The sequence below is a fragment of the Colius striatus genome, chromosome 1 (assembly GCF_028858725.1).
Source record: "Colius striatus isolate bColStr4 chromosome 1, bColStr4.1.hap1, whole genome shotgun sequence".
Taxonomy (NCBI): Eukaryota; Metazoa; Chordata; class Aves; order Coliiformes; family Coliidae; genus Colius; species Colius striatus.
In genome coordinates this window covers 165,791,436-165,804,171 of record NC_084759.1, presented here as the reverse complement: position 1 = coordinate 165,804,171, position 12,736 = coordinate 165,791,436, and the positions used below count along the sequence as shown (strand labels likewise).

At 37.5% G+C, this 12,736-nt stretch overlaps 1 protein-coding gene across 3 annotated transcripts in view; it reads left to right on the top strand.

The window, feature by feature from the left end:
- Positions 1 to 12,736, top strand: part of SYT1 (synaptotagmin 1) — a 350,831-nt gene that overhangs the window by 255,222 nt on the left and 82,873 nt on the right. For 2 of the 3 annotated variants that reach the window (XM_061994205.1, XM_061994045.1), the window contains one exon: positions 9,571 to 9,693. In XM_061994205.1, coding sequence (XP_061850189.1) covers positions 9,571 to 9,693 — 123 coding nt within the window. The remainder of the gene's footprint in view (positions 1 to 9,570; positions 9,694 to 12,736) is intronic. The other variant, XM_061994125.1, reaches the window with a different exon arrangement.

Here is a 12,736-nt window from a genome sequence, read left to right as displayed (position 1 = left end):
AGGGCAATGAACAGTATCAAAGGTCTGAAATATTGTCAAAGAAAACCAAAAATCTCAGCTCAGTCATTGTTAGACCTGACCCTGCAAGTGCTGACCTTCTACCTTCATCTGAGAGTGAATAATAGCAGTTGGTAGACACTTGGCATCTTGTAAGATTCTAGTTCCTTAGGCAAACAAATCTTGAAAGGGAGTAACATTTGTTAAACTGAATGTATCAGTTTCTGAAATTATAATTTCCTCCTTATTCTGGTTTTGTTTGTCAAAGAGAACTTCCAATCTACATGTACTTAAGCTGACCTGCACATTCATGCCGCATCGTTATAGAGCCATATAGCTTGACATGATTAAAGATCCTTTTGACATAGACACTCAGTCATCTCAACAGCCACTCATGATAGCCAGACATTACAGAAAGTGGAATAAAATTTTGGTCCTTGATAGTATATTTATGCTTCAAAATACCTGTTTTCCTGAACAAAACTTCAAATGAGAAACTATTTTTTAAATAATATAGATTATGAACAAATGTGTCTGAGGTAAAGTTGGAAGTAAGATTAGGTTTTCAGTCTCAAAACCAGTTTCCCTTCCAGACAATGCTTACTTCTTCAAGTGGAGTATACAGTTCCACCAAGGGCCACAGGGATAATTAGATTCCTTCTAGGGGAGGCAAATTGTTAATAAATGTGATGCTGTAAAATGGTCATTTCTCCATGGTTTTTACTAATGTTTGTGTGTGGATGTTTTAATTTTTATTTCTTCCTTCTATGTCCTCCTTGTCTATGTTGTGTCTCATGACTGTTCTGGATTGTCACTTGCGGTAGGTTTATTTTGCTATTTGGGCGCACCTATCTAAAGCTCGGATACATATAGTCTTTTGACAGCTCTGGCTCCTCAGCTGAGATTTATATGTAGTAGCTTTGATACACACGTCAAGAGGCTGAACTAAATTGATTGAGTCTTTTCTTGGCTGGTAAATTTTTGAGGGGTGGCTAGAGGAGGGTGAAAGAAAAGAGATTGTTATTCTTTCTGTAGTTAAAATATGAAGTCAAACTGTACAAGAAAGCTGGAGTTTCAAATAGATAGGCAGATGAAAATAACTTCCTAATTTTATTTCCTTTTTGTATAAATGTCACCATATCAAAAAGTAGATGAAGACAGTGTGTATTTTTGACATATAGTTTCTAAGTGTTGCTAAAATGATTGGTACCTCATGAAACTTGATGGGAGCTCTCGCACCATCTTAGTACAGTCCCACGCTTTAACTTCTTAGCGCATCATACCAAACTCTTTTCAGTGTTCTTACTCCTGATACCTGTTGGTGCAACTGAATGACAACTAGCACTAGTGTTTCTATGAGACCTTCCCATCACAGTTTTCATCTTCATAACTCTCCAGTCTCTGCTAACGCCCCAGGTGGTTCCCACTATTATTTCTTTAAGGGAAAAAAAAAAACAGTCCCTAACACCCAGTTCCAGAGACACCATAATGGCTGCTGATTTATTTGGTCTGAGTTTAATGCATTGGTACAGCAAAATTCTTGCTCAACTTGTATGCTGAGGAAAGGAATAGACATAATCATTTCAGTCATGAACATTGGCACTGAAGAGTCACTGAAATATAGCCCTGTTGCCTGGAGAATAATTGTTGTGGTGGTCTGAATGTTTTATTAGGTCACAAAGCATTTGGGGAGAAGGAGATTTAGTAGCTCAGTCCTTTCTCGTTGCATCAGGCTAAAATATTGTCATTCATGAAAGATTTTTGGCTTACAATGAATGTATCTGTTAGATGAAATAGGAGATTTGGGATCAGGTGCACATACTACACCCTAGAGTACAAGGAGTATATTCTTGGCTATGCTACCGACTTACTGTGGCCTTCAGTCAGCCACCTGATTTCTCCGCATGTTTGTTTTTCCTTTACATAGGCCTTCCTTTTACATCATGTACTAACTTAATCAGAATATTCTGATTATTGTTCATGTATTTAATAGTGGTGAAACATCAGGGCATTATAAAGTAACGTGATACAGAGAGCTGCAGGTGCATGTAGCTGAGCGTCAACATTTTAAGTGAAGGGACAAGTTTTTTAATGTTAGATACCCTGAAATATTTGAAAGTACTGTATATTGGCCTGGCAACATGAAGACAATAACCAAAATGAAGTTGGTAAAGTCCACACTGACATCCAGAGAACCTGGATTTCACTTCAAGGAAGCCAAGCCTTCATTGCCAGAAATAACTCGAGATCTTTTTGAGGGATAGGAGCTCTGTTGCTGACAGCAGTCTTCTCTTTTGCAATGTTTGCTGAGGTACTTGTTTGTTTTCCCAGTTGAATGCCTAGACACTTGTGAGTGTATTTATTTCACAGTGCCAGCTGACTTGGTCTCAGCATGCCAGTTCCCATTTGTTGGCATCTTCAGCCCATGGTGATATTAGTGCTTGCCATGGCTTATCCATGATGAAATAAGACATCCTAATTCCCACTCAGGCAGCGTGTGCTGCAGAGCCATTAGAGTGCAGAAAAATTAGTCAGAAACAATGCAGACAAGTCTTAGAAAACAAGTCCAGTAAGTATACTGTGGCAGTCAAAATGGATTGAGAGAGTCTCATTCGTACATTAATTCAACCTCAGGCTTGACCAATCATCCAGCTTTTTCACCTGCCTCACAGTGCAACTGTGCAGGGTGCATAAAACTTCCTGGAAAACATGAAAATAATGTGTTTATGAAAATAACAGTGTTATAGATGAGTGTTTGTGCTCTGCAGATTGTTTCACAAAACTCTTTTGTAACTTAGATTTATGTTAGACCTTAGAACCCTGGAAATACGGAAGGAACAGTTGTGAGCCACAGGGCTGGGCTCGTTTGAGTTCCTCTGTCTTCCTTTCAGTCACTCCCAAGGAAACTTAGGAATTTGTTTTGCATCCTTCCTCTTTTTCCTCCTTTTTAATTTTTTTCTTCCCATAAAATAATTCCTTTAATATTTTTATTGTAACCTGTTTACTGTTAGGAAGATATGAACATACAGATCTTACTCATTTTCTTACTTATCTATTTTCTGTACTGAAGGTCTTGCCACTGGAAGCTTCCATTGTTGAGGACATTTCTTTCTTGTGTTCTCTTGATTAGCAGATCAAATTTTGAATTCTTTATTCTAGACTAGAGTCTGCAGGTTCCTAATGAGTGGTATCTAACAAGTATGCAATTATTCCCTAAATTAAGAGATTTGAATTGCACTCTTGAGACATTTACCTATATCCATTGATTATATGGAGAGCTACACTAAGTAGCTGAAGTTACTGGATACGGATAACCTATGACAGGAACAGCAGATCAGTGAGGTATACATTTCAGACTTCATTGGGAACATTTAATTGTTTACTTTTTAAGCAAAAGCATTTATTCTTTACAAAATTATGAATACTAAATTTGAATAGCATGAGAATGACATATACTTGATAAAGGCCTATCTAGAGGACGGTCAGAGGATGATCTTACTTCTTTTTAAGCAACTGAGCTGAAAGAGCGGGTCTTTGCCAACTTTATAGGTCAGTGTGACACCCAGTAAATCATATCTGGCTAAGCATGCGTAGTCCTAAGTATATAACATGATCATTTTTTCAAACAAAAATAAATGTAGTACTTGCAGTGGCCCTCCCATGTTGAGGAGCCATCTCTGTCCCAAAGCTTGCTTCCGTCTGGCCCACTGCCACTCACTTGGGGAGGATGAAGAACAATTGATTGAGCAGCATGCACTGGCCAGGCAGCCTAAAGCTGCCTCCTCCTCACAGCCTGCTGCTTAGCACCACTGAGTGCTGCCATATGGGAAGTGGGGGCAGAGCATGCTGGCGTGCTTGCAGGAGGACTTACTGCTTTTAGTTCGTGCACATGGGCCCTGCGTTCAAAGCAGAGCTCTGACCCAAAGGGTGAACTTCCAAAATAAGCCCCCAGGCTGACATCAGCTACGTCTTTTTTCAGCAAATAAACACTGGCTACAAGAAAACCAGGTTAATTTGGAAGCTTAACAGCTCCAACTTGAATGTATCTACCCTTATTTTCTATTGAACACCTACAGCATTTGCTGTATTATTCCATTATAGCAGAATAAGTTGGTATTTCACTACCCAAAGAATTCAGCGAGCTTGCAAGCTAAACAGGATGGCCTTACGTTGTAGAGTTCCTAAAGAAATAAAGCTTTTTGAATAACCCAACAGACCATTTAAAACATGGATAATAAGCAGGGAAGTAGTGTCAAGGCATCGCATGCTGAACACAGCAGGATCTTGCTCATTTTGTGTGTCGGTGTGGCCCACTGCTGGTGTGTGAGGCCAACATTCTTACAGTAGTAATGGCGAAAGTAGATTTCACAACGACCAAAACCTGGCTCAGCCACTGGAAACACATGCGCGACATGCTCTTTAAATTAATTCATGGAGAGAAGGCAGATGCTGAATGAATGAAATGTTGCCTTTCCTTCTGAGGGGCTCTGATAGAGAATGTGTTACAATTGCAGGCTTTTCTGCTTTGTGATAGGGAAACAGCCAGGAATATTTAAAGGCTTTTGTTTTCCAGTGGGATAAAAATTGGCCAGGTCAGAATTATGATGCTCTTGAATGTGAAAGATACTGATAAGAGGTGCATCACCATTAGTGGAAATGCAGCCATTCTCAGATGTGGAGTAAAAATTGCCTTTCTGATCAATTGTTGAACATGGCATAGAACATTCTAGCTACAAAATTATATTGTTCTTTTCCATTCAGCTCAGCAGGCAAGCCTAAGGACTGAGCATCGTTCGCATGTTAGAAAAATATCCCCTTCACCATGTGAAAAAAAGGATTGTTTGATGGGGTAGGCGGAGATGGAACTCAGGATGGCAGTATGCACTGTGCAGCAAATAAACTTACAGGCTGCAGTCAGGGTTATGTTTTCCTTCCTAATCCCTTTCTTGCTTACTGGTAACTTGTTTGCTTGAAAGTAAGGCTATCAGCCACCCCATGAATGGAAGCAACTGTAAAAACTCTTGTTAATGAAATATTTTCTTTACATATGGCAGTGAAAGACACCTGGCCTGTAGTCTTTAACAACTTGTGACTTGAAGCAGGCATGAAGAATGAGATATAAACATAACTGAGACCAGAATCAAAGTGCAAAGTACACATTTATGGGTCTTTGCATCCTCCTGGTGACTCAGACATGACTGTGGCCTCAGCCTTGCTTTACCTGAGGCAAGGAAGTGCACTTGCTCCCCCCACAACTTTCTTACCCAAGTCTTGTATCAATTTCCTTTCCTGGAGCTTCTGCACACATGGAATCTGAAGGCAACCAGCAGACCAACTGTGCTAAATCCCTCACAGACCCTCTCGGTTTCTACACATAGATTTGGGAGGGATTAAATGAAAGTGTACATAAAGCTGTTCTAATCCCCAGAATCTCTCTTGTGTTTTGTGGTGGATAGTAGTGGAGTAAACCCAGTGACAAGGTGCAGCGCTTTTGTTGGAACTGAGCTGGAAGCAAGAGATGCTTGCATTATCAGGAGGCAGTGTTGCTGGAGAGAGGCTTTTGTGAGCTAGGGGAATGACAGGGGGAGAAAGTCCAGGAAATGTTAAAACCCAGTACAAGGTGTGGAGTTTGCAGTACTGCAATTACAAGCAGATTTGGGGTTTCGTTCCTTTTTTGATGCAAAAGGTGCAACTACAAAAAAATGAAAATTAAGCATTTTCTTTAACAACTTGGAAGAGGAAGCTGTAAAGCCAGTCTTAAATATGTTGCAGAAGTGAAGAAACAACCAGCAGATTGAACTGTGAATCCCAGATTGCTGTAATTTAGCCCTGATTGTTTTAGGAACCACTACGGAATAGATGAGCTTGAAAACAATTAACTAAACATGGCACAGAAAAGGAAATCCTAATGCCACATGTACATTTTTATCAGTACCCTTTGTTAGACCTAGTTACAGAGCTCATTCAAGTACAGATTAAGTGAGAAGTCGCTCAAAAATTAATTTTGCCTTCCAGATCTAAGAAAACATAGATTGTATATTGTGTCTCTGTTAAGGTCCTGGTACAGAGCTACTTTTCCCACTTGTTGTTTTCATTAGAAGTGGATGTATCACCTTGTAATGGCTGTATTAGGTTAACACTTCCTACACCTGCTTACATATAAACCTACATTTTTCGTATACTTGCACACATCTGAGAGGATATAGAGGTTTCCTTGTTGTGTCTTTCTATATATGTTATGCAGAAATGAAGAAACCACTTGAGTGAAATTCACAGTCATCACAAATTAGAAAAGATAAATCTGATCTCCAGCACAATGTAATAAAGCATTTTTATGTTGCACGTTTTGCACTAAAAAAAAAGAAAAAGGAAAACAAAAAACATCTAAAATGTTGCGGCATTAAAAGAAATATTAGAAAAGAAAAAGCTTATATTCCTCTGCATCTAAATCTAGGCTTTCTGATTACAGTTATGTCAGTTGAAGAGGGCTGAGGAAAAAAGCTGGCTTGTAATTAAAAATATTTTATTGTTTCTAAACCCAATAAAATACAGCTGCTTATTTTAATTGAGTGTAGCAATTCAACAGTAAGATCCAATATAGTGTGATACAGTGTGCTATAAATTGAGGGTTGCAGTACTATTCCGTTAAATATTGATCTTTCAGAGAATCTCAATACAAAATGAAAATCCCTATGGGGTGTTTCAAGTACTTTGAAGCAATCCAATTCTTCTTCTTCTTTGGAACTCAGCAGAATGTCTGTACTTCCTTTGACTCAGCTTCTTCTTGAGGCACTGGGCCCTAGTTTAAAAGCAAATTCCTCTCTTGACAGTGAAAACTGTTATGTACAGACTGCTGTAGAGATAATAATTTGTCATTTCATCCCTCCTACCATGCCATAACCTTGACCAAATCCAAATACCATCTCGTTCTTACTGTTTCTTAGTGCTTCAGTATGTCAAGAAGAATCACATAGCTCCTCAGCTGATCAATGTTTTCTATCTCCTCTGGGAAACAGCGTTCACCTTCCAATAGACCTCTTATAACCTGTGGAGAAGAGTTTCCCAACCACACAAAGTTTTCTGCCTGCACTTCAAAATTCCATTGCAAGAGAGATGTTAGCCTTCCCATATATTTTCCATAGTCATGGTAAGAACTTTTTCACGTTGAGTTCTCTGGCATCTCCTGGATTGATCAGCCATGCAGAAGAGTATATTGTTTTCCTGGAGAGAGTATGGATGTGTAACTATTGTCTTGATGAATTAGTTACTAATTCCTCACACCTAGAAATTAGCATATAAGGTTCTTTTTACACTATCCCTTTTATTCATGAAGAGTGGCTGTACGATATTTCCTCTCAAACAAAATTCAGGTCAAAAGTAGGTGGAACAACAGAAGATCCAGTACTTGTCCCAGAAATGGTGATATATTGGAGCTGTTTATCACTGTTCTAACATGGAGTCTGCTATTAGGGGAATATTGAAATCATTCAGAGCAGTGGCTTCTGGAGTTAACAACTCACTCTGAGTTATTGCTTCCTGTTGTCTCCAGGATCAGATAAATGTGGTTGCTTTAGTTGGATTGAGTCATATCTTTTTTTCTCCTCATGATCACATAACCTCGAGCTTATTTTTAGTACCAACAAAAGCAAGGTGGAATAATCACATCACACCATATCCTGAAAGTCCCATGTATGATCCTGCAGAGACCATGTCTCTTGCCATAGAGCCTGTCAGCTTCTTGTACTAACAAAACTGTTGTGCTACAGCCAGGGAACTCACTAGCAGCTCAGTGATTAAAATATCTCACAATAATTTTCATTACAGGCAGTTCAGCCCTTTTGAATAGAAATTGTTTAGTTCAAAAAGTATTACTCTTCCAACATCACAGGTGGTTCTCGGCCACTACCAGCTCACTGATCACATCCAGGTACACTCTAATTTATGTTCCTAGTAAAGAGTTCATCATTCACTAACGTTCAGATATTTAACTGAAACCCAGCTCTTCAGCTTGCATAAATCTATATTGTTGCATTGATTTCAGTTGAGTGATGCCAGCTGATTCTCTAGCTTATTTCAAAAAGTAGAGAAATAATTGCTTAATACTGTACAGTTTTGAGTCTGACCTTTTGAATTTAGATCTGCCTTCTGAAAAATAACATTTTCTACCTCAGAGATCAATCTTTCTTCTTACAACACCCACACAACTGTTGCGTGGCCCCCACTGCGTTCATGGCTGAATGACAACGTTAATGCATTCATGTTCATTCTTTCACCTACCACCGTCAACCGTGGATGTAGCTACTTTACAGCCTTGCTGTCTCTTCAGATAGAGAGCTCCAGCTGCAACCTATTGTTTATAAATGCCGTATGTTTCTTCAGACCACCTCACGATATAAAAAAAGTATGAGTATAAAAAACCTTACATAGTCTGTTTGTGCAAACAGAAGCTCCATATAGAAGAAACTTTCATCCAGATAATATTTTCATAGTTAAGCATACTGTTTATATGCAAATGTGCAAATAACAATTCTGGATGAATGCTCAGAATTAATTTCTTGGGTTTGTACTCTCAACTTTATTTTCACATTTTCCATAATTTTTCACTATTTATCTCATCAATTTTGCCCATTTTTCGGTTCTTAGTCAGGTAAGAATTTGCTGGAATAAGATCTACATAGTTAGTTATGGTTGATATGGTTTAATAATTGTATGAATTCCCTTTTCCACAGTGCAAATACTTCTGCTTTCTGGTACAGCAAAAAAACTCATGATTACATCATTTAATATTTTAATTATGTATAAAATCTAAGATAACTGCTGTGTCCTTTAAAAATAGCAGGTTTTATGCAATAGACAAAGCTGTAAGTGTTCTGTATTTCTTTATTTTTGTCTTTCTTTCTAAGCAAACTAAAATCAACTTGCAATCAATTTGGTTCAGCCAAGCATTGTAGTGAGAATGAATAAAAAGGAAATTGGTCTCGGGAGGGAGGGAGAAGGAGAAACATGCATTTGCTAATGGCATGGTGAAGACTTTGCTTCCATATTCATTCTAAATAAACATGAAAAACGTCTGGCATATGATTGTAGGAAGAACTCATCCACAGCACATGCTTTTTATCATAGTAATCCTACAGAAACATGTTGCCAATTGCAAACAATTCACAGCATGCACAACCAGGTTTGACATTGCCAAGATATTCTTAAGTTGAATGAATGTGTGACTTTGCTTATTTAATAGCATGTTTGCCTCCTCGTGCCTCTTTAAGAGCCAGCGTGAGCCCAGAAGAATTTTTTTATATCGAGTTGATATTTTGTTTCCACTTTCAGGTTTTATAACAATCGTTGCTTGTAATAGTCCCAGAGGCTTTCTTCCTACTTCCATTGCTTGCTTGCTGATGTTTAACATCTTCTGAGCCACTTCGATAGTATAAATATATATGTAGATTGCATACTTGGATTTCTGCTGTCATGCTTGCTTTTAATGGCTTTAAAATAGATTTGAGGACAGTGTCTATTTTAAACTGGTTCTTAAGAGTTTGCTATATTTATGAACATTGCATTCCTTCTTTCTAGGCTCTTAAGGATGACGATGCTGAGACCGGGCTGACTGATGGGGAAGAGAAAGAAGAACCCAAAGAAGTGGAGAAACTAGGGAAAATCCAATATTCTTTGGATTATGACTTCCAGAACAATCAGGTTTGAAGCAACCAACCTATGTAACATTTTGTTTATGCCTGTGGAAGCAATACATTCAGTTACAGTAGATATTTCTGAAATCCTTACTGCTTACATGAAGTAAAGGGAGGAAGCAAGTCTGCAAATGAGTGACAGAGGTACTAGTAAAATATATATTTTATCAAAACTGAAGAGGCAGTTTTATCTAATGGTTATTAATAACTTATATTAAGCCATCACCAATCAGTGTCAGCCCACATGTCAGTTGTGGAGTCTGCATGCAGACAATAAAACATAGCTTCAACCTTCAGATATTTAAAATGTAAGGAAACAAAAGACATGAGGAAAAAGAGAGGTACAGAAATTGATACACTGTGGGTATTGTAGCAGGTTGATAGGATTGCCAGAAGTAAGCTTCTCTCCCTGCATCAGGTGTGCACTTTGCCTTATTAACTATAAGGTTCTTTTGCTATCACTGAAAGTACACCTGCTAACCAAGCAAAACTGTAGTTTGGAACAAAATTTCAAATAAAAAATTCTAGCTACAAAAAAACCCCCTTGGAAAGTTGAACAAGAAGAATCTTTCCAGTCAAGGACTAATATTCCTTCAGTACCCTACTCTGAAACTGGTAATACCAAGTTTCGGCATACATAACAGGTCTGGTCACAATCTGAACTAACTCATATTTAATTCTCCCTGGCCTCTTCATGTGATTGGGATCACTTTTGTTAATTGTATCAATTCACAGCCCCACATATAAACTCACTTTGCTAACTTTGGACTGGAGTACACAAACACATCTCACTTCTTCACTTCTACTGGGTGTCTTTCAGTGAATTTTAGAATACATATCCTGCATTTCACTTTTTGACAACTTCAGTCAAAACCACACCATTCTTCTCTGCTTAGGGAAAGATATGACTACTGAACTTAAAACCCTCTTAATTCCTATTCTTTATCTGAAATTACTTCCATGTGTACTTGAGATTTATTTACACATTCAGATATTTATTTGATGCTATTCGTGGAATGCAGTACACGTACCTGTTGCAAAACAAGGAAAAATAAGAGAAATCAAGAAAAACAGCATAGAATTTACACACAGCTATGAGCTAGGGTAATACATAGTATTTCCCTGTCCTTTCAACCATCTTTTGACTACTGATGCTTGTTTTTCAAGGCAGGAGCCAAAAAGAATTCTGAAGCCTTTCAAGAACCTGTAGTTGAAGGAGCTTTTCCTTAACTCCCAGAGCAAATTCCCATGCCATATGATGAGTCACATTGATCCGCCTTGAAATCAGTATGAAATCAGTCTGAAGTGTTAGACCTTTCAGAAGCAGAATATCTAAAGAGGAGGAAAGAAAAAGCTGCAAATGTGTTCTGACAAATGGATTTCAGTTTCCTTGGAATATGAAAACTAACTTTTTGTCTGACTTTTATTAAAGGAGAGGTTGATTTTGTGAACTAAATTTTACAAAGGGAAATAGAATGGGAGAGGAACAAATCTGTAAAACTGTGTACTGTTTAATTAAAGTTATACATTATTTAAGTTATGTATTCCTATTTTATTTTGCAGCTCTAAACTATGTCGCAGATTGGAATTTGTCAGAGGACAGATGATGTAAGAGTAGAAGAGGGGATTATGTTAGTATAGCGCAGTGGCATGAAACTACAGACCAACAATCTGGCTAAGATATATTGCACAGGGTTAAGAATAGAGGCAACATAACTAATGTACTTTCCAGAGCACAATGCTTCAGGTTTAGAGACAGAAATTTTAAAAGGGAATTGAATTGTTTTTCCACTCTGTTAACTAAGTCATAGACTTGTTTTTCAGTCTTTGATATGAAAGACTTGATATAGATCCCGAGCCTATCCACGTATTTATGAACTGTTATGAATCTGGAATCGCAATAAGACAGAAAAGGAGAAGTGTTTTTTACAGCTAAAGGAAAATGTTTCATGGAGCTTAGGAGTCCTATAGGTCAAAAAGCTTGTAGGTTATACTGTGAATTTAAAACTGGTACAAATAAGCCCAACTTTGAGGAATCTCCCAGAAGCTTCTTCTCTGCATTGACTGTATTGTTCTGTATTCCAATTGTTAGAACTTCTGTTTCCAATTTCAAACAATTCATCTGTGAGAGAAGCAAATATATTGTGACTGAAGCACTGATTTAGAAGAAAATATTCTCAGATTTCGTTCCCAGTTCTTAATATCTTGTCTCCAGACTGACTTTGAAGAGTCACTTGAATGTTTACCTTACTTCTGTGTCTATGAAACAAGATTCAAAGTATTTTTTTTCTCTCATCTCCATTATGCTGATGAGGCCTAATACAGGATCAAAGTTCTAGATATAGTATAACATAACATGTAATATAAAACATAACCACTTATAACACTAAATCATTATTGTTTCAAATGCTTCACTCTTCTTTTTAAAGTGTGTAATAGAATGAGGAAACTAATTTTCTGTTTTGCAATGAGATTATGAATTGTTATTAGGATTTAATTACCAAAGGTTAGTTTTCATGGGATATTTTTTGAAAATGCTGTCCTTAGTTTACTACCTAAACCCATTTGTATACATAGCAAGAGTTAAATATAAAGGAGGACTGCCAGATCCATTTATTTTCAATAAAGCTCTCTGCCTGAGGATTTGCATTTGATATATCACCTTTTTGTATTTGGCTGAGCGGAAGGTTACATGTTGAGGATTTAGAATACAAATTTTGTAGTCAAAATTAGACATTCTTGATTGTTTAATAATGTGATTTCTATTCATGATGCCCAGCATAGAAAAATAATGCACAAGAGGAGAGAGCAATTGAAAGTTATTTGATTGCAGTCTTTAAAAAGATGAAGTCTGTATTTAGCTGTAATCAACTGCCCTTTGAAAACCTCTTTTCTGCTTAAAAACAGCCTTTGTACAGTCTGCATCTGCCATAATTGGTTTTCTAAAATCTATAGTATCGCTTCATTTGCCTTCTTTGAAGCAGGGGGGGAATAGTTTTTCATATACTAGAAATAGAATCTGCATGTGTGTTTCTCTGTTACAGTTTTTT